This window comes from Apteryx mantelli, chromosome 1, assembly GCF_036417845.1.
Source record: "Apteryx mantelli isolate bAptMan1 chromosome 1, bAptMan1.hap1, whole genome shotgun sequence".
NCBI classification, from domain to species: domain Eukaryota; kingdom Metazoa; phylum Chordata; class Aves; order Apterygiformes; family Apterygidae; genus Apteryx; species Apteryx mantelli.
This window is the reverse complement of record NC_089978.1, coordinates 121,735,873-121,754,191: the sequence shown is the minus strand read 5'-3', so window position 1 is coordinate 121,754,191 and position 18,319 is coordinate 121,735,873. Positions and strand designations below refer to the sequence as shown.

The 18,319-nt window shown below is 38.4% G+C and overlaps 1 protein-coding gene and 1 long non-coding RNA gene across 5 annotated transcripts in view; one reads left to right on the top strand and one right to left on the bottom strand.

Annotated features, from left to right (window-relative positions):
• Positions 1–449: 449 nt before the first annotated feature.
• Positions 450–18,319, bottom strand: part of PROS1 (protein S) — a 42,581-nt gene continuing 24,711 nt past the window's right edge. For 2 of the 4 annotated variants that reach the window (XM_067300437.1, XM_013950162.2), the window contains exons 10-15: positions 16,871–17,060; positions 15,737–15,904; positions 14,525–14,693; positions 12,817–12,965; positions 11,735–11,948; positions 6,406–8,763 (exon numbers count right to left, since the gene is read on the bottom strand). In XM_067300437.1, the coding sequence (XP_067156538.1) occupies positions 8,603–8,763; positions 11,735–11,948; positions 12,817–12,965; positions 14,525–14,693; positions 15,737–15,904; positions 16,871–17,060 (1,051 nt within the window). In that variant the 3' untranslated portion in view covers positions 6,406–8,602. Of the gene's footprint in view, positions 2,115–3,066; positions 3,120–6,405; positions 8,764–11,734; positions 11,949–12,816; positions 12,966–14,524; positions 14,694–15,736; positions 15,905–16,870; positions 17,061–18,319 lie in introns of those variants that run through there. The other 2 variants (XM_067300443.1, XM_067300446.1) reach the window with 2 other exon arrangements.
• LOC136992508 (uncharacterized) lies at positions 2,052–11,725 on the top strand. The gene is made up of 3 exons (XR_010884796.1): positions 2,052–2,131; positions 3,193–3,275; positions 11,401–11,725. It is a non-coding gene; the product is annotated as an uncharacterized lncRNA (long non-coding RNA).

The window sequence follows — 18,319 nt, the reverse complement described above, 5'->3', positions numbered from 1 at the left end:
TGAAACTCTGGTAGCACAACAAAGTCTACATTTGTCTAAAAACACAAATTACAAATTCAAAAGTTAAAATTTTAAAACCAGAACTGAAAAACATCCAGATTTCCCAGTCTTCTGTAAAACCAACCCAGGCATAGGAAAAAGAGCCAGACTCTTTTCTGCTTTATGAAGCAGCAAGGGACTTAATAACTAAATTCCAGTGGTGGACTCTCCAGCATGGATGGTGCCTTAGCCTGGAGGAACCCAGCATGCCTGTTAAATTCCAAGTGAAGCTACTGAGCTGTCAGCTGCAATAGCCATTGTTTTATTGCTAAGCTATGCAGATCACATACATAAGTTCACTGGGTCCTTAGATTGTTTTGTTTGTACTCATTCAAACTTCAGTGTGAACATTCAGTGAATAGCAGCACATCCACTGATCTCCTTTCATTGGTGCTGATGATAGATGGGAAACCTAATACTCAAAAGAAGGGGACTAATATAGAATAGAAATTCTGCCCTCAGTGTAGTACTTGGAGAAACTTTTTTTTAATGTTAAAATAAAAGAGGGAAGGAGAGCAGGATGGCTTCTGCACTATAAGGGAACTTAACAAAACTGGCATAGTACACAAGTGAAAAATCAATCTTGTGACCAGCAGCACAAAGACAAAGTGTTTGAGCAGATCCTTAAAGATAATATGAACACAAAGAATTGCTGTAAGTATATTTGCAGAGCAACCCATAAATATAGCAGTATCTGTGGAGACACCAGGCAGGTAGTAGGTGTAGCTGCATTGCTACTGGGCCTTCTCTCTCCCCTAAGAAGCAGTACAAATGAGCTTGCACCATGCTCCATGCTGGTACCAAATACAGCTTTGGTAAAGCTGGCCGGGTTATTATGAAATAGCATGGCTGTCCGGAGCGTAGGTGTGTCTCTAGGCTGAGGAACTACACATCTTGCTCTGCACCTACAGAAGAGTTGACCTCTAGACGGCAGCCCTTCATAACAGAAGGCAAACATACGCCCCTGAACAAGAGGACATGCACCATCTGTTCACTATCCTTGGTCCACTTTGCACAGACAGGGAGCAGCTCCTTTCTTCTGCTAGGACTGAGTGACAGCCAGCTAGCTCTTTCTCATCCAAGGCTCAGACATAGCCAGGCCAACTGACTGGACTTTTGAACTCGGGTGGAACAGATGTGGAGATGGATTTTATTAGCGTGTTGGAGTCCCAAACATTCTCACTACAACAGTGGCATACAAGCCTAGCTGCAATTTGCAAAAGGTATTTGTGTCCCTGTAACTTTCTTTGTCAGTAGGAACTGAAAATTTCAATAGAAAGGTTCTAGGAAAAGAAATTGTTAGCTTTCTGGACTGTCCAGAGAATTATTTTTGTTCTGGTAAAGAATAGCACCCAATTCAAATTTGGCTTTGGGATATTGCACATAGCTCAGGTTCTCCTATCTGTGTACGAGTAATTCTAGGACAATTTTTAGAGGCATGAAAGGGAGCAGAGTGGTTGACTTTCAATGGCAGGTGGATGTCTAATGCCCTTTGTGCCTTTGGAAATCATTCTTTCATGTACTCTCTTGCCATCTGCCTACACACAAATCCTCTGCAAGTGTAGAGTTAAACTCAACATTGGCAGAAGAAAAATCAGTGAACATAATGAAGAAAAAACAATTGGTTCTGGGCAAAGGCACAAAGTGCTTCAGGGATCTGTTTAATATTCATTGTGCATATTCTTGAGGAAATAATGTCCATTTAAAAAAGTTTAACTTTTTTTTTTTTTTTAAATCAGGAACCACAACAGACTGTAGGTAAGGCTGATAAAATCAATTTCATCCTTGGTTAGCAACAGTTTCTTTAGGCTTCTGGCAGTAGCAGTACATATAAAATACTGGCAAATGCATGTTCTTAATTTCTTATAGAGGAGCTAAACTACTTTTTCAGCCGTGGAGATCAGAGGTCATAGCTCTGCTTCACCAGCACTGGCTAATGACATCACTGACACCCAAAACAGAGCAAGGAACTGCTGAATGCATCAACTGCTAATATCATTAGCAGTGGGAAAGCTGTGACTCCTAGTGTCTTCACCTCTTGATAAAAGTCCAAATCCAGTTCAGAAGATAGGTTGCTACAGAGTACAAACAGGTGAGAGAATAAGCATTTCAAACAGTTACTTGGTTTATAACAGCAGTAAAAAGTATTCTATATTTTCTGCAGGAACAAAATTTTAAAAGAACATTTGCATCACTTAAGTGAATGGTTAGGATTTTCAATGATATGTAAGGAACTTAGCCACACATCTTGCCCCAGATTATTGTGCTTACATCCTGTGTGCTTGTTTGAAAAAATTTCAGCCTTTATTTCTAATGTTTTGTCAGATTTTTCTTTAAAACCTCTCCCTTGCAAACAAAGTTCAGAGAATTATAATGCAAGGCTCCTCTTGCTTGAAAAGGCCCACAGCTGTGCTCATCTTACTTGTAATGTTTGTTCTTGTCCATCAATTATTTAAAGAGACCATCTTTTTTATATGGAATATTCTTGGGAATGTTGTTCGTTAATCTTTGTCTAAAAAGTTAAATGCCTACAAAAGCAGCATTCATTTGTAAAGACAGGTCATCAGCATCACACTCGACTACCCCACCTGGGCTAATCTCATTTCTAAGGTTTAAGAACACCCCGAGGAGTCCGTGTTCTTGGCCCACCCCAGTGGGTGGAGGGACAGTTTGGGCAGATCCTGATATTCTGATTCACATCTGTGGGAACTGGCAAATCCAAAGTAATGATTTCACTATGAGAATTTTGTGAGAGAGCCAATGAACTACTTATGAAGCCACTGAAAGACTGAAAGCTTGTTTAAACCTTTACCAAGATACAAATTTCAGTTTGCCTGTGCAGTTTGTTTAATGCCTCTATTGTCCAGTGTGGAAATATAAAGACATGAATTACAAGTTGATAGGGGTGCCAGGTGAACAGGTTTGTTAAATCTACGTGACCTTCTGTTTCAATAGAAACCCGTTAAGCAAAAAGTTGGCCTCTGCCCAGATTTAAAAGGGAAGAAGATTGCTTTTCAATTGACTTACCTAGCAGGAGCCTGTGACCAGCTGGTGGGAATGATCATGCAGTCTGTGATAGGCTAGAAAAGAAAAAGGCTTGCTCTAATGGTAGCTGACTTTTTTTTTTTTTTTTTTTTTTCTTTTAATTAACAGATTTGGTTCATGGGAGTCATACCAGAATTTGATGGTAGAGAAAAAAAACCTTTCTAGCTGGAAAACCAACTTTTTCTGGAAAGGTAAGCTATCGTGAGCAACATTGCAATCAGAAATATTGGTTGTTTGGTACATGAACTGCAGTTTCATGTGGTTTATGTTTTAAGCAAAGCCATTCATATTTTCTGTGCTACCCTGAACTCACAAAAATCAGGTGTAATCTAAAATGTGTCTTAGAGTGTACTTCTTACATCCTAGCAATAAAGACCCTGTCTTTAATAAATTGTTATCTTATTCATGGTAGCATGTATAAAGCCACTAGTAAGTTTTAGAAATACTGCCCTCCAGTTCTGTGGCCCTTGCTATGTATTTTGTATTTACCTATGTGATGGGACAGCCTTGTTGATAGAGCATGTGTGCTTTGTCTAGTGCTTTGGTGAGCATTCAGCAGAGCAAGCTTGACCAGATCAGGAAAGAATGGGGTTGATTCTGGCCCTGTATCTAGAAAAGCCATTTAGGTGACTTCTTGTAACTGCAGAGTACTGTATTGTTGAGAGATTTTTTTGTTTGTTTGTTTGTTTACCTTAAAACAGCTGGAAGGGAAACGCACCTTCCTAATGAGGGTTAAGAAACAGGGCATTGCTTTAAATGAAAGTGTTGAGGATTGAAAAAATAAAGCAAGACTTTCGGAAGTCTTGGACCTATTTTGCTTCTGAGGATACATTCCTGCTCTTTCAATGTCTTTTGCTAGTTAATCTTCTAATGAGAGATACTCGGCAAATTATGCAGCCTGACGTCCTTCCTAAGTTCTAGTTTATGTGTGTGCATGCTCTTTCACACATGCATTTGTAAAGCTGGCCTTTCCAGACCAAAAAAAAAAAAAAGGTCAGCACTGACTTTAGAGCAAACTGGTGACATACTGGATGATGTAGGAGAAGCACCAAATGAAGTTAAAATATGAACTGCAATCTTTATAAGAAGCTTCTGTGTTTGGGGGTGGGGAAGGGAGGCAAAAATATCTGTTGGATCAAAATGGCTTGTTTTTCTTCCTCTGAAAATCTTCAGCTAGACTGCATAGAAGCCAGAGCACCAAGGTGGCCTGGCTTTTCACCTTTTTGGTGCTTCCAAAATCAAGAGACTTTTTGAAGCTGAAACAAAAGCAGCATGTTATCTTGAAAAATGCTCTGGCACAGACTGCAGCCTAGGATAGTTCTATGTTAATATTTGTGTTTGAAAATGTTAATTCTGCCAACAGGGCTTATTTAAGGGTATTTTTGCATGTGTCTGACTTTCCCAAAATGAACCTAATTGCTTATGGAGAGAGGGCTTTGGGTTTGGGGTGTTTTGTTGTTATTTTTACGTGTTTTTGTTTCCTGTGCTGCTCACATCCTCAATGACAAAAGGGGATATCTGTGGCCTCACAAACCGATGTTGCATCATCCTAGTTTCTTGTTACTTGTGTTTTTTCCACTTTCCTGATTTGCTGAGATGCTACAAATTCCTATGGGAAAAAGAGTATCTCAGTAAAAATATATATATATTTTTTAAAAGAAAGCAACATAACTCACTTTTGAATTAAGTGCAACTGTGTGTATTTGCAACCACTTGATTGATTTAATAGAAACATCTATAAGCAACATGACACTAACTAACTCCCTGCTCCCTTACTTAAAACCAGCTTAAGATTTAGCTGCTTATTCACATATTCCCACTGAAACATACCCACTCTTAGAGCAAAAGGATATGACTAGTTTAATAATGGGGATATAGTCACATTGTGGATAAGATGTGTTGCTAAAAACATCAACAGCAAAACTAAATTTTCTTAGGTAGTTTAGATGGAAGTTTCTGTAGCTGCTGCTTTTGATTTCCAATGATAGTACAATAATGTCACCAACAAGTTTTAGGATATATATATATATATATATATATATATATCTAATTAGTAGCACTCAAAAATGCAAAATGATTTCTAAACGTGAAGGAAAACATCACCTGAGGAAAAAGTAATTGCAGGGACTGCTATTAATGTCTGTAGCTTGTATCACACTGGCACTTTTGCACCAACATGTCAGGTAATAAGCTATTTAAATTGACAGGAACCAAGCTGAGAATTGTTGCTCCAGAACTATGGTCAGAAAAAGAGTCTGGGAGAAAAAGAAAGTCTAAATATCACTTTTTTCCCCCTCCTTTCTCAGTGAGAGAGGCCTTATTTTTCCCTTTTGGTAGTAACTGTTACGATTTTCCTTATATCTAATTTTTGGGTACATGACTGTTCTGCTTGGCAGATCGAAATGCTCCCAAATCAAGGTGGTTATTTTGGTATAGCAAGGTTGCTGAAGCAGCAACATACTAAGCATGTACTTACAACTAATACCATTGAAGGAACATCATCAGTGAGTGGCTCCATGATAAACTGGATTGGACTGACTGAAAAGGAGCTTGGCCTCTCTTCTTTGAAGATGGCAACTCTAGAGATGAACTTAGAGTATCAACAGTGAGGGTGTTCACGCCCAACCTAGCCAGTTATGCTCGCCAGGAGATGGTTTAAAGCATATGGGCTAGGTTTCTTGCTCTGAAGGAGCATCTCTCTTCTCCCCTTCCATCAGCTCCATCTCTGGAGAGACCAGCTGGTAAACCTTGCTAACTATGTTAGATGGAAATATGGCTAATTCTTGTTTATCTAAGCCCTGTATACTTTGGGTGGTGCAAAGGAACCTTAGATCAGGTATATAAGCATAAAGCTGCCTTAGGATAAATGAGAGCCAATTCCATGACTAGACTTCATTTTCAAGGAGACTAGGAAATATAATGATTTATAACACTTGGTGCACAGGAGTTGAAAAAGCACAAAGCAGGTTCCAGCTGTCCTGTACAAACACTGAAAAGCCCTTGCTGAAATAATTACGCTTAAAAATACAATTAAATACATCAGAGGAGAAAAGATAGTAGTCAATAAGTTTCTCTCTCTGAGCTCATTTTTTCCACATGTGGTTCTAAGCCAAACTAAATTTCTTCAGGCAATATTAAACAATTACTAAGTTTAAACATTTATCTAGAGAATATGGATTCCTGTTTGGACAGCATATTAATCTGTGGTAATTCTTTTTGTTGATGCTGAAGATTATTACAGGCTTTTAAGTAAGCCATTTGACCATTAGATCAAGTCTTGCACAGTGAAAATGAATGAAGATATGCAAATACAACTTGAAATAAGAAACTTGCAAATACTGCTTTTATTTAATTTTTACAATAAGGAGGCACATTTATATTCAAAAACCCAGTGTGGAGTTTTCATTATAACTACAATATCCTAAAATATTTTAATATGAAAACAAAAAGAAATTCTCAGCAGGAAACTAGGGTAATTTGTTTTCTTTAATTTCCTCTCTATACTGTTTATTATACTTAAGCAAAAAAAAAAAAAAACAACTTTTTTCTTCCTGCTGTTCATGCAGCCTGACATATGCATTTATAGTATTGCTGACACTTTACTGTGTGCTCCCCATCTCATTGTTTCTGTTTGTTGTGCAAGGCAAAGGGGCTGACCAAGAGCATTCCAGAATTAAGTTTCTGCTGCTGAGATATAGTAAATGCAGTAATGAAAAGTGTATTTGATATCAAAAGTCCCAGTTCAGCTCAGCCTCGCACCTGAAACCTGTTTGTTTTGGTAGGGTGATTGTTTGACCTAGGCCCAAAGGAAGTATGTGTTCCAGGGGATGGGCAGAAGAGAGCAGGAAGGGATGCTTTCTGGCAGTTATTTCCCCACCAGGAAGTTTAGACGGACCAAAGCTTTTTGCGTGCCGTTTCAGAGACGTGAACCAGTAATTCACTGGTATTTAGCCACTGGGTGTTGGCTCTGTACAATTCTTGCCAATAAAAGGCTAGGTATGAACCAGTGCTGGACAAACAGAGCATGCTGGGGCTGGCTGGCGTGAAAGTTACAGCAAACACCGTGTTATATTAAAGGGCACAAATGGGAAGCGAAGTTAACAAAAACCTCAGACAAAGCAATAACATTGAAAGATGGGCTCAGATTCTGCAGTACTAATTTATTAATGTTGGTATGCAACAATGAGAGAAAACCCACTGTTGTATGGAGAGTATCTCTGGGGAAAAGTAATCCTCAAAATGAATATTGTCACAATCCATCCTTCTGTACATACATTTCCACTTCAATGTCTCAAGTGTGGAAAGCAAACCTCAGGTCAAGAATTCTGGCAGAGAAATGTCTCTCTCTAATTGATGGGAGCATATACTCATTGCTTATGGCCATTCTCTTGCTATTTATTTGTTTTGGGGTTAACAAAACCACTAGGTGAGCTGCAAAGGGAGGCTACTGGTTGTGTGGAAATGAGGTTGGAAGTGGAAAGATCACTTGAAGGATGTTAAAGAAATATTAGAAATGTTTGAAATGAACACACCTGAGGAAAAGAATACTTTTCTAATTACCTGTTCCATTAAATTTGGCTGAGCAGGAATATGCTTTATATTCTGAAGCTGCCTGCGAAATTTAGGCTTTCATGTACATGAGAAACACAACTTACAGGGCTTACAAATTAATTTTCTCCTCTGGAGGCTCTGTGGATGCAAAGTTGGCCTAAATACGGGGAGCATGACTGACCATTTGAGGGTGCTCATCTTGGGGAGTGCTAGATTTGTTGTGAAAATTCCAGTTTGATCTCCTGTGATTTCCTGCTTTCTAAAGGTGCCTGGGCTGTATTTTAATCCACTTCGGAAGTAAACTACCTGACATGATCCAGAATGCTGTTAAAAGTCTAAAGCTTGGTTCCTAAGATAGAAATAATTAATGCTGGTACAGTATAACAAGAGCTATTTACAGTAACACTTGTGTTTAAATTGCTTCCCCGATATTGCTAAAATTTGTAAACGTATCTACAGAAAGGTTTAGCTCAAAATTCCAGGGTGTTTCTTTCCTTTACTGAAAGTGCATATTATTAAACCTGTACAGATTTTCCTTTATATGTTTTGTTTGGAAAAGTTTAACGGGAATGGTTTTGTTTAGTTTCAAATACGCTGCCAAAACTTGCAACTTGTAGCTTTGTGCTGATATATGAAAAACAAGATGTGAAACTGGTTCCAGTCAGAACTTCCTGAACTTGCTCTCCAAACTAAATATATCAAGGACATAGTATGAATGTGGAAGATAAATCTGTGTTTAAGATTTACCACTGACATGAATAAAAGAACATTTTACAGAATTTTGATCTTGATTATGTCTCTTTACTGCTGAAAGGAGAGGGGATTTTTCCCCCCCCCCATGCTACATGAAAGGGAGGAAAAACATGCTGTTGATTATTTTCCTGGCACATCTTGAATTAAAATAATACAGGCTTCATTATGGCATGAGACTAATTACACAAATTATATCTGAAAGGAAAAAGTTAATTTAAGAATTGAATGGTTCTTCCATAATCAGTGGGCACGAGTGAGATCTAATGTCATTGTGTTTAAAAATGGCTTCATCCAGATCCAGCTGTCTGTTGTTGACTTTCACCTCCATGCAGCCGTTATAAAAAGCAGTTACTAACGTAGCACCCAGAGGAACATCTGCACAAAAACACATTCAATTTATTAGGCCAAGGCATGCAACATCCTATGTATTTTTCAGATTAGCAAAAAGACAGGGAACACTCCATTCCCTATCCATCAGTAATCTATGGGAGAAAACAGCAATTTGGCAGGAAACATTTAACTTTAAGTTCTTCTCCCTTTTGTTTAAGAGTGTTTGAGATGAAGTCAGCAAAGTTGAGAAAACTCAATAAAATTTGAAATACGCATTAGAAGTAACTAAATGAGAGTTTTTTCTTAGCAATATTTCCTGTATTAACTACAGTGAACTAATACTGTGTTTCCTGGAGCCTACTGTTCTTGTCCTGACCTACAAACAGATGTTTATGGGTTTAGAGGTCACTGGAAGAACCACTTAGCTTTTGCCAGAAAGCTACTCTGGATTCAAATCTGCAAGTTCTCAGATAGGGGACCCCTGGGAACACCACATAATTTATTGCTTCCTTACTGCTTCTTCCAAGTGACTTCTCTGCAGAAGACCCACTTTATCTGTTGCTCATTTAATTATTGTTTAGACTATGGCAACATCAGATCATTGATATGCTCGCTTCCAGCAAACAGTATACTAAGCACAGAATCAAGCAGGCATTGCTGTGAGGGTACGACCAGATTCTTGCAAGGTAAATGGAAGGTAATCCAAGGATCTTCAGCAACAGAGTGAGGATGCCTAGAAACTGACCTCATCATGTATCTTTCAGCTTTAATCATCCTATCTCTCCTAGAAGATATCCATGATAGTCTTGGGAGTATGACATGTTGCTTCTTTCTGATTATTTTGCTGTAAGCTGAGGTACTGCAGAAATAGTCCTGCAAAAGCATGCTCTTCTGCCCTTGTTGTCCCAGTGTTAACACACTGCTGCCGTAGAACTGTGTAAACCTCATTTAGCTGGCACTGAATGTGCTGAATTAACAAAAATAAATACTCTAACACTGTTACTAGTTTGAAGAAACATGTACCAAAAAGGGGAATTCTGGTTTTCATGAAATACATATTTTTGTTAGGGGAATTTTGAACCATAAAGTTCTTTGTGCTATAGCTCAGTGTGGGGATCATTACCTATCCTTTTATGTTGTTCAGTAACCCCAGAGGCTTTTCGGAGGTGAAGCAGAATGAATGTGCCATAGTGGCTTTCCTATATTACTTTTTCTCCCTTTGGTAACAGAGACTGTTGGGGAAGAGGTTATTTTGGATAATGCCCTTATTTTTGAGATGTCTGTGTAGAGACTGTTGACAGATACAGAACTTTTTGTTAATTTACAAGTCAAAGATGCCTTGTAAAACTGGGAAGTTAAACCTAGTTGTATGGCGCAGCAAGGACTAATACTTGCTGCTTATTTAGTTGGAATGCAGGACTTAAGCCAAGGTCTAAGCTCTTAAGGCTCAAATTACTCTATAGCTGGCAATGGGCTGGGAAGGATCACTTAAATATCACAAAGGGGAGGAAGGCTAAGAAATGACCAAAATCATAGTTAAGTTATTATGGTTCAATTAACCTACTGACTCATCTCTACTAAGTAAATACTGATTTCATCTCTTTTTTTTTTTTCCTACTGAACTAAATTAAAATGCATTTAAATTTAGTTAAGTAGTCATTACAAAAACATGGATGCTTTTGCTGTCATAGTATCTGATGGAACTTCACCATTAGTGCTCTCCTCACTTTATACATTGAATTTGAACTGAACTTACCTGGTTAGCTGGCTTTCAAGATGTTGCATATCCATTCAAAAGCAAAAACAGGAGAGAGATTTTCTTCCTTTGTGCCTAAATTATGCTATGCTTGATTAATGCTGTATCAAGACTTGTGGAGAACAAGTCAATTCCTATATACGTAGCTTGGTGAAGAGGCAGCTAACACTTAAGACAGAGGCTATGGTACCTGCAGTGCTGCCCAAAATACGTCGCTTCTGCTCTGACAGGGAAGTCCAGAGGATGGAACCACAGTTCCAGCTTCTCCTGTGTGTGTTAGCTTGGAAGAAATGCCTAAAGAGATCATTTCCAAGGGTTTCACAGTTCCTCCTCTCTTTCTACTCCAATGTACCCTAGTCTCCTGCAGAAGAATTACATTGCAGATAAAGAGAAAAGACTAGATATATCTGGGGCAGTGCTGTGACATTACAGCCTACATGTAAAATGGATGTCAATTCAAAACTGTTGGTCGAACTTCTAGGATTCCTTTAGGAACTATGACTTATTCTTCCTAAAATCCCTTTAATGGAGGATACAGAAAAGTTCCATCAGTAGTAACTTAACCTTGCATCCACAGTCTTTCCCACACCAATTTTCAAGTTCAAGGATTTGAGGCTTTGAAAAATCTTCATCTGTGACAATATTATTTTCCTGTATGATTCCCCCTGAAGCCAGACTACTGTACAGATAAGCATGCTTATTGCTTCCTGCACAAAATAATGCTTGTATGCATCTAAAGGGGGATTCACTTGCAACTTGTTTTAAACAAAATATTACGTCTTGTTTCGACACATTTTCTGTCTCACAAAAATTAGCAATCACCTATTGTCAAGAGTGTAACTGTTACAACCAAATTATCCCTGACTCCTCCTGTGGCATTTCTGCCTCTTCATTTACTTACAGATGCCTGTTTTTGACTCTTACAGAGCTGATGCAGTTCCTAAAATGTGCCAGCTGGGGGCATGTCAGAAATACACAATGCTCATTTCTCCTCAGCTCAGAAAACAAGACCCTTCTTGGATTATTTCCAAGTTCAAACACCTGGAAAGAGGCTCATGCCTTTAAAAGGGCCTAATAATGCTACTATTGAAAAGCAGATTCCATCAATTGCTGAACAGACTGCATGAAAACTAGAAGGCATTTAAAACAAAAAATGATGTTTCTTTTTGTACAGTTGTGGGCTTCTTCTGACTTCAGTAAGTCTTAGTAAAAATCAAGCTTGTACAAATGAATGAATTAATGAAAAGAAAAGCAACTCACCTGGCAGGCCGCCCAAGTAGGTAACAACATTTGCCATCATTGCTTCATGCAGGACAGACAGTTGCTCTGAATTGCTTCTGTCTGTGCGTGAATCAACTGACAGTTCAAGTTGCTGTTTGGTTACTAAAAGTTCTACCAACACTTTTTTAGGCGTACACAACTTCTTTGATTCCAGCCGCGCAACAGTGATGTTTCCAATGGTCACAATGATTTCCTAAATGGGAGAATGGGAGGGAGGGGGAGGAAGATGTCACATATAACTTTAACACATATTTAATTTGGCTCTGATGTATTTTAGTTCTGATGCATTTTAATTTGGTTCAGATGCATTTTGTATTTGGAAGTAGAAAGAAAAGGAAATGTTAGAGCCACTTTTTTAAAAATTGGTACCTTAAGTTAGAAAAGTTACAGAAGTTGAAAGTTGCTGTATATCCATCACCTTTGAAAACAAAGTCATTCCTTTACACTCTATAATTGAGAACATTTACAGTAAAAAAATTTTGGGCTATGGTTCTGAGGTGAAATCCTGTTTCTCTTAAAGTCAAAAGGAATACTGCTACAGATTCAAAGGTAACCACGTTTTCATTGCAGGTTCTTATTTCAGGCAAATACATGGATTAGCCATGGTGCACAATCACACTCTACCTACTTATCTTGATGTAAACAGATCTAAATGGAAACTTAAGGACTATTTATGAATTGAAACTAATATGTTGTCATTGCTATATTGTTATCACTCTAGTTCTGTTATATTCCCTTTCCTGCTTTGTGCATTTGGTCTGAAAGGTTAAAAAAGACATAACCTAATGAATAGTACCTAATACAAGAGTATTTAGTGCTTGGTCACTGCTGTAGCAATCAGTAATATTTTTTCTGCACATCACCATATGATCTAAGTACTTTGCAAAATATTAATTCAGCCTCCTAGCTCCACTGCAAGTAAGAGTAAGTAACTTGTTTTAGTTTGTTTTTAACAAATGGAGTAGTAAGTTCAGTGAGGCAAAGACAGAAGAGATGTGTTGATTTATATGGGTCTGGCCCAAAGCTCTGGCCCAGAGCTGCTATGATAATTGTAAGATCACCTGTGAGTCAGAAGAGTTAGAGTCCACTATGGACAAAGCAAGAGGCACTGTTTCATTAGAAACCAAGGCAAACATAACACCAGTGTCTGTGGATGGGCGAATAGTCATAGTCACATTTATTAGCCAATCTTCAGCACTGTCAAGATTATCTGTTTTAAAAGAAAAGATTGAAATTAATAAATCCATGTGCCAAAGAAAAATTGTTAAGGTGTTAAATTAGTATTTAATAAGTTTGCACTGTGGAAAAATTAGTACTAATCTCCAGAAAAACAGTGAACTTAGCCTTCTAGTTCTTCCTAAAAGTCCTACTCTTAAATGAAAAGAGAAAAAAACACATTAATTCTGCACTTTCCCCTGCACAATTTCTGTGCTTGTTGGTTTTTTTTCTACCTTCTCCATTCTAATGTGGAACAGGTGCCACATTAATTACAGGTCAGTTAAGATTAAACCTGAAAAATGCTTTAATTTACTCATAAATTATTGCCACTGAGCAGCAGATTGGCAGTTCTCATACATCTGACATTCCATAGCAGTTCACTGTTAAAATGGGAATACACAAGTGAGTAGAATAAATATGCAGGTGGCACAAATATAATTTCATCATGCTGTCTTATGAGGCACTCAGAGTGAAGCCAATATAAAAGTTACTATTTATAAGGCTATTTTTTGTCTTTTGTATCTCTCCCCCCCACCCCCAATCACATCCAAGTTGATTTCTGGTAGGATTTCTGTCTCCTGAAGAACCTAAAATGTGAGTTGAAGTCATAATCCTACAAAAAGCCAGATGGGAGAGGAGACGGGGCTGTAACAGCTCATGGGAGGGGCAGCAGTGCCACTGAGATTTGCTGCAGAAGGAGGTAGGGGGCAGAAAGGAGAGTGGTGAAGGCATGGCAGCAGCCCCCCAGAGGTCTGGAGGAGACATGGAGGTGTGGTATTAGTGCATGAATAGGAGGAAATTTGGGGAAACTTGAGTGACATAAGAACCTCTAAGATGAGATGGTTGGAAACCCAGAAAGAATGGGAAAAGCTGGAGAAAGCTCTGAAGTGGGCTAGGGAATTTAAAGAAAAGGCCTAGGAAAGATTAGCAGGTTTGGAGATGAACAGGATTGGGGATCACGGAGGGTCTGAAGGGTAGGATAAGAGTTGAGATGGGGGAAGAGTATAAGGATGACGAGATTCGGGATGATGCTCAAGAGAGATCACATTTTGGGCCTTCAGGTATGCAGAAGGGGATTCTGGATTAGAAAATTAGAGTTTAGGGCAGGAAGTCAGGTAAGAAAGGTCTGGGTTCAGGAAGAACTGAGATACGCATCCAAAACCTTTAGATAGGATGCTTGTTTAGAAGCAGAATTGCATACACAAAAGTATCAGCGATCAATTTCTCCATCTCTAGTCGTCTTTTTCTGTCAGTAATATGATAGCCCTCTCAACAACAAACATGGGGCAGAACTAGATCTTTGGAAAATGGATGTTCAACTGTGCCCATCCTTTGCAAGTTAAGAATATGCTTCCTAACCTAGAGTACTTCAGAAATTAAATGGATAACACAATGGGGACCAGAATCTTTGTTCAAGCAGAATTCTCACAGAAGTTGCTGAAATCACTGCTAGAGGCAGCGGAGCATAGCTTAGTCTGTTGATTCTTTACAAGTCATCAGTTCTTTCACCAGTCCAGCAAAAAATATAGAAGAAGACAGAAAAATACTTACTGTAGTTTATATGAAATTTTGCTATTCCAGTGCCAGGGTAGAAGGATCCTCTCCCCACAGTGACTAAACAGTGTTTGCTTTGTTTTTCTTGAATGACTTCTTTTACGCCAGAATGTCCCTGACTCATCAGATTCCAAGCACGAATACACCCATCTAATCGAGGGTTAATCTGTAGAAGAGTTACAGCACTGGGTATTTGCATTCAAACTTGTTCTAAAAACATTGTTAATAATGAGGAGTTACTTTACATATCAGCTGGGCAGCCAATGGTAATGATAGCAATGCTGTAAGTTACAGAACTGATGCTGAGAGAAAACAAATACCATACATGTAGAAGCTCAGTCTTCAAAAGGTTCTCCTGATTTAATAAACATTTCTCATTTTGATGTTACTAGTCTGTACAAAATAGATTGCCTTTTAGCTATAGAAAAGCTGTTCTGATCTAAACAGGAGAGCTTGAGCTTCAAATTTGAAGCAATGACCACTAGCACTGTTCCTTGTTCAATGTTTTGTCTTTTCTTTGTACGAAAGTACAAAGAAATTTCTGGAATGACTTTCTATTAGGTAAAGGGATGTTGTATGTCTTCATATTTTCCTCTCTGCTTTACTTTTGAGCAAAAATGGAGTTTTTAAAAAAGGAAGTGTAGCCTCTACTGTTCAGTGTTTTTGCCCCTCTGTTGAGACTGCCAATTAGCTTGAGGGCACCTAGACCAAGAAGCAGATGATTGCAACAACTTGATTGTACCAATCCCCAGCCTAAGACAGAGCTGCTGAGAGTGGAGGATTGAGTGAATCGTGAGCCTTGTCTAACCTGGGCTATTAAAGAACCTGATAAAAATGAAAGCTGCCTGCACAGTGATTTCCATACCTATTCAGGGCCAAGCAAAAGCCAGCACTAAAAACATGAATCACTGTGAAATGCTCTGCCAGCAGAAGCGGTGGTGATCTAGGGAATCTCAGAGATGTATTAGGAAATGGGCTATAGGATCCTGAAAGACAGATTAGCCCCTAAGCATTGTGTTTCTATAACTGAAACCTAACCAAGGACAGACTATATATTTATTTTCAAAACAGAGGTTAATAACCCTGTTTTCATTTTCTAAATAGATTTTATGCCATTCTTCTTTCCTCTGTGACTACTAAGCAAACAACACACAAAGACACAAAGAGCAGAACAGTCTTAGTCAGCATTACTTTTATTTTTTGAGTTACCTGTTTAATAAGAGTGTTGCCCACTTTGCGAGGTAATCCTGCAATGTACACCTTAGTTTCCAAGAAGCCATGTGACTGTTTAAAAAGAGTTCCTGGGCTGTTAATATTCATCACTGCTTCTTTAGCTATTTTTACACTGATGCTGTGTTCTAGTTCTTCTACTGATATCTAGAATTAAATATAAATAATTACATATATATACACACAACGTGCACATAATGGAGTATTTTAAAATACCAATTATATATACCTTATGAAGCCCACATAATATATGTCTAAATATCTCATTTTTTAAATGTTTTTAATGCATTCACTATTTTAGGATATTTAAGCTTGAATCATGGTAACTGCCCATACCCAAGGATGCTCATGGGATGAGGATGTCCTGGTCCAACCTCCTCTTTCCCCCCAGGAAAACCTACACAACTGATAAGAGTTTGCTTTATGCTCAATGCTCTGTAGAGTTTGCTGGAAGCTGGTTTCTACAGTTGCTCTGCATTCCACCTGCATTTGGCATACAGTTCTCTATATTACTGCAACCTGCTACAGAGAATTGAATCTCCAGGTGGGATGTGGACAAAATGAGGTCATCATCAAAGTAGGCTTTTAATCTAAAGGAAGCTGTACTGAAATGGAACAGGAGGTGTATGCAATATTCAAGTTTTTTTTTTTTTTAATACTAACTGGTGTTAATAACTTGATGTCATTCATAGACCCTATAACTGAACAAGGCCTTCCATCTTAGTGAAAGATAAGGTATGCAAGCTTGAAGAATAAGCTGGATTTCTGGTCTAGCAAAAGTTAATCCTGCCCTTTAGACAAAGTATCTCATAATTATGCACTTACTCATGCAATCACACTTTTTAATATTCTGCTGCTGCTTTTTTTTCTCTGTTCCTCTGTTGCCAGCTAGTGGTAATTATCTCTAGCAATGCTAAACAAATGCCATAATTTCCAAGATGTAAGGCATCCTTGCATATTTCTTGGTTGATTTTAAATCCTTGGGGGATGCCCCTTGGGGGGCATCATTTTTAACCTCTTAAAGTTGCTTAGTTTCTCACAACTTTATATATCAGAACAGATCTTTCCCATAGGTATTAAATGAAGGGAAGGAAAGAAGAAAACTATGCTTACTATATGCCACAGTCCATCATTAATGGCTTTGCCTCCACTGGTGACTTTTGTTCCAAATTCATTCTTGAATTGAATTTCAATCTTTCCATCACGAAGAGCGAGTAAGATCCATGCCGTGTTGTCAAGGGATTCTGCATATAATATAACTCCCTCTGCATCGTATGTCCGGAAATCAAATTCTGCTGAAAATCTGAATTGTGAAGAAGGAATTTTAATAATAAGAAAGGATACATGAGGTACTGAGGAGTCAGGTATATCCTATTAATAGGGTAGCAAAGTTCATAGATGTTAATCTTTTGGTAACTCTGTATCTGTGCAGTTGTGATATTTGCATACTATTAGTCAAAAGCAGAATCCAATGCAAGCCTTGTTCATCTGAATCCAGGGAGAAGTCTTGTGACTAAAGCCCTGGATTGGGAGTTGAAAGACCTCTGTTTCAGTTCCCAACTCTGCTATGAGCTTTGCATGTGAGGGATATAACTTGCCCCTAGAGTAAGAAGACAGAGGTAACACTCCTGTTGCATACTGTGGAGATACAATGTGGGGAAAAAAAATAAATGATCTATGATGCGTTCTAGTACAATGGGAAGGAGATGCCACATGCAGTCCTGGAACAAAGACTATATAGGTCCTATAACTGAGCAATTCATTTTGGTTACTACTGTCTTTATAGACTTCATTCTCTAATTGGAGGATTTGCTGCCTACATCTTGGGAACTGGATGAACATATCTCTGTGTGTGTGTGTATATATATGTGTGTGTGTATACATATATATACATATATATATATAAAAATTTATACCAAAGTTGTTATTTATATTACAGCACTGGCTAGAATGGAAGAGAGATTGTAAGCATAGTAAGAAACAGCCCTTGTCTCCTAGAACTTTTGGACTAGATAAAATAGATTAAGGATGCAAGGATACAGAAAGCATACAGAAATAAGGACTTGCTGAAGATGACAGAGACCCTGGGTAATTGAGACCCTGGGTCACTTTCACTCCCAGTCTTGTTCTTTGTCCTTTGTCCACTAGATGTCATTGTCTTTCACATAAACCCACGGAAAGGCGTTCTGTATTTACACAGAGACTATTAAGATAGTTTCAAACATTTATCATCTTAGAAAGGTCCCCCAGGAGAGCATTAATGCCAGGTCAACTTGGATTCATAGCGGAGGAAAAAGTTATCAATATTTATGCCCTTCAGGAAGGTTCTGAGGCTCTGGGGATCACCAGCTCAACAGCTGCTCCTGTTGTTACCCTGGAATTGTTTGGTCAGTAAGTCAAAGAACACTACCATTTCAGCTGCCACTGTGGGGAAGTTCAAGAGCAATAAAGAGATTGCTACCATCGGCAATTGTTCTGACAGCTGTAAAGGAAATCCCGCAGACAGCACTGCAGACACGATACTGTGCTTTATCGGTGTCCTTGGAACGCTGTTTGAAGGAA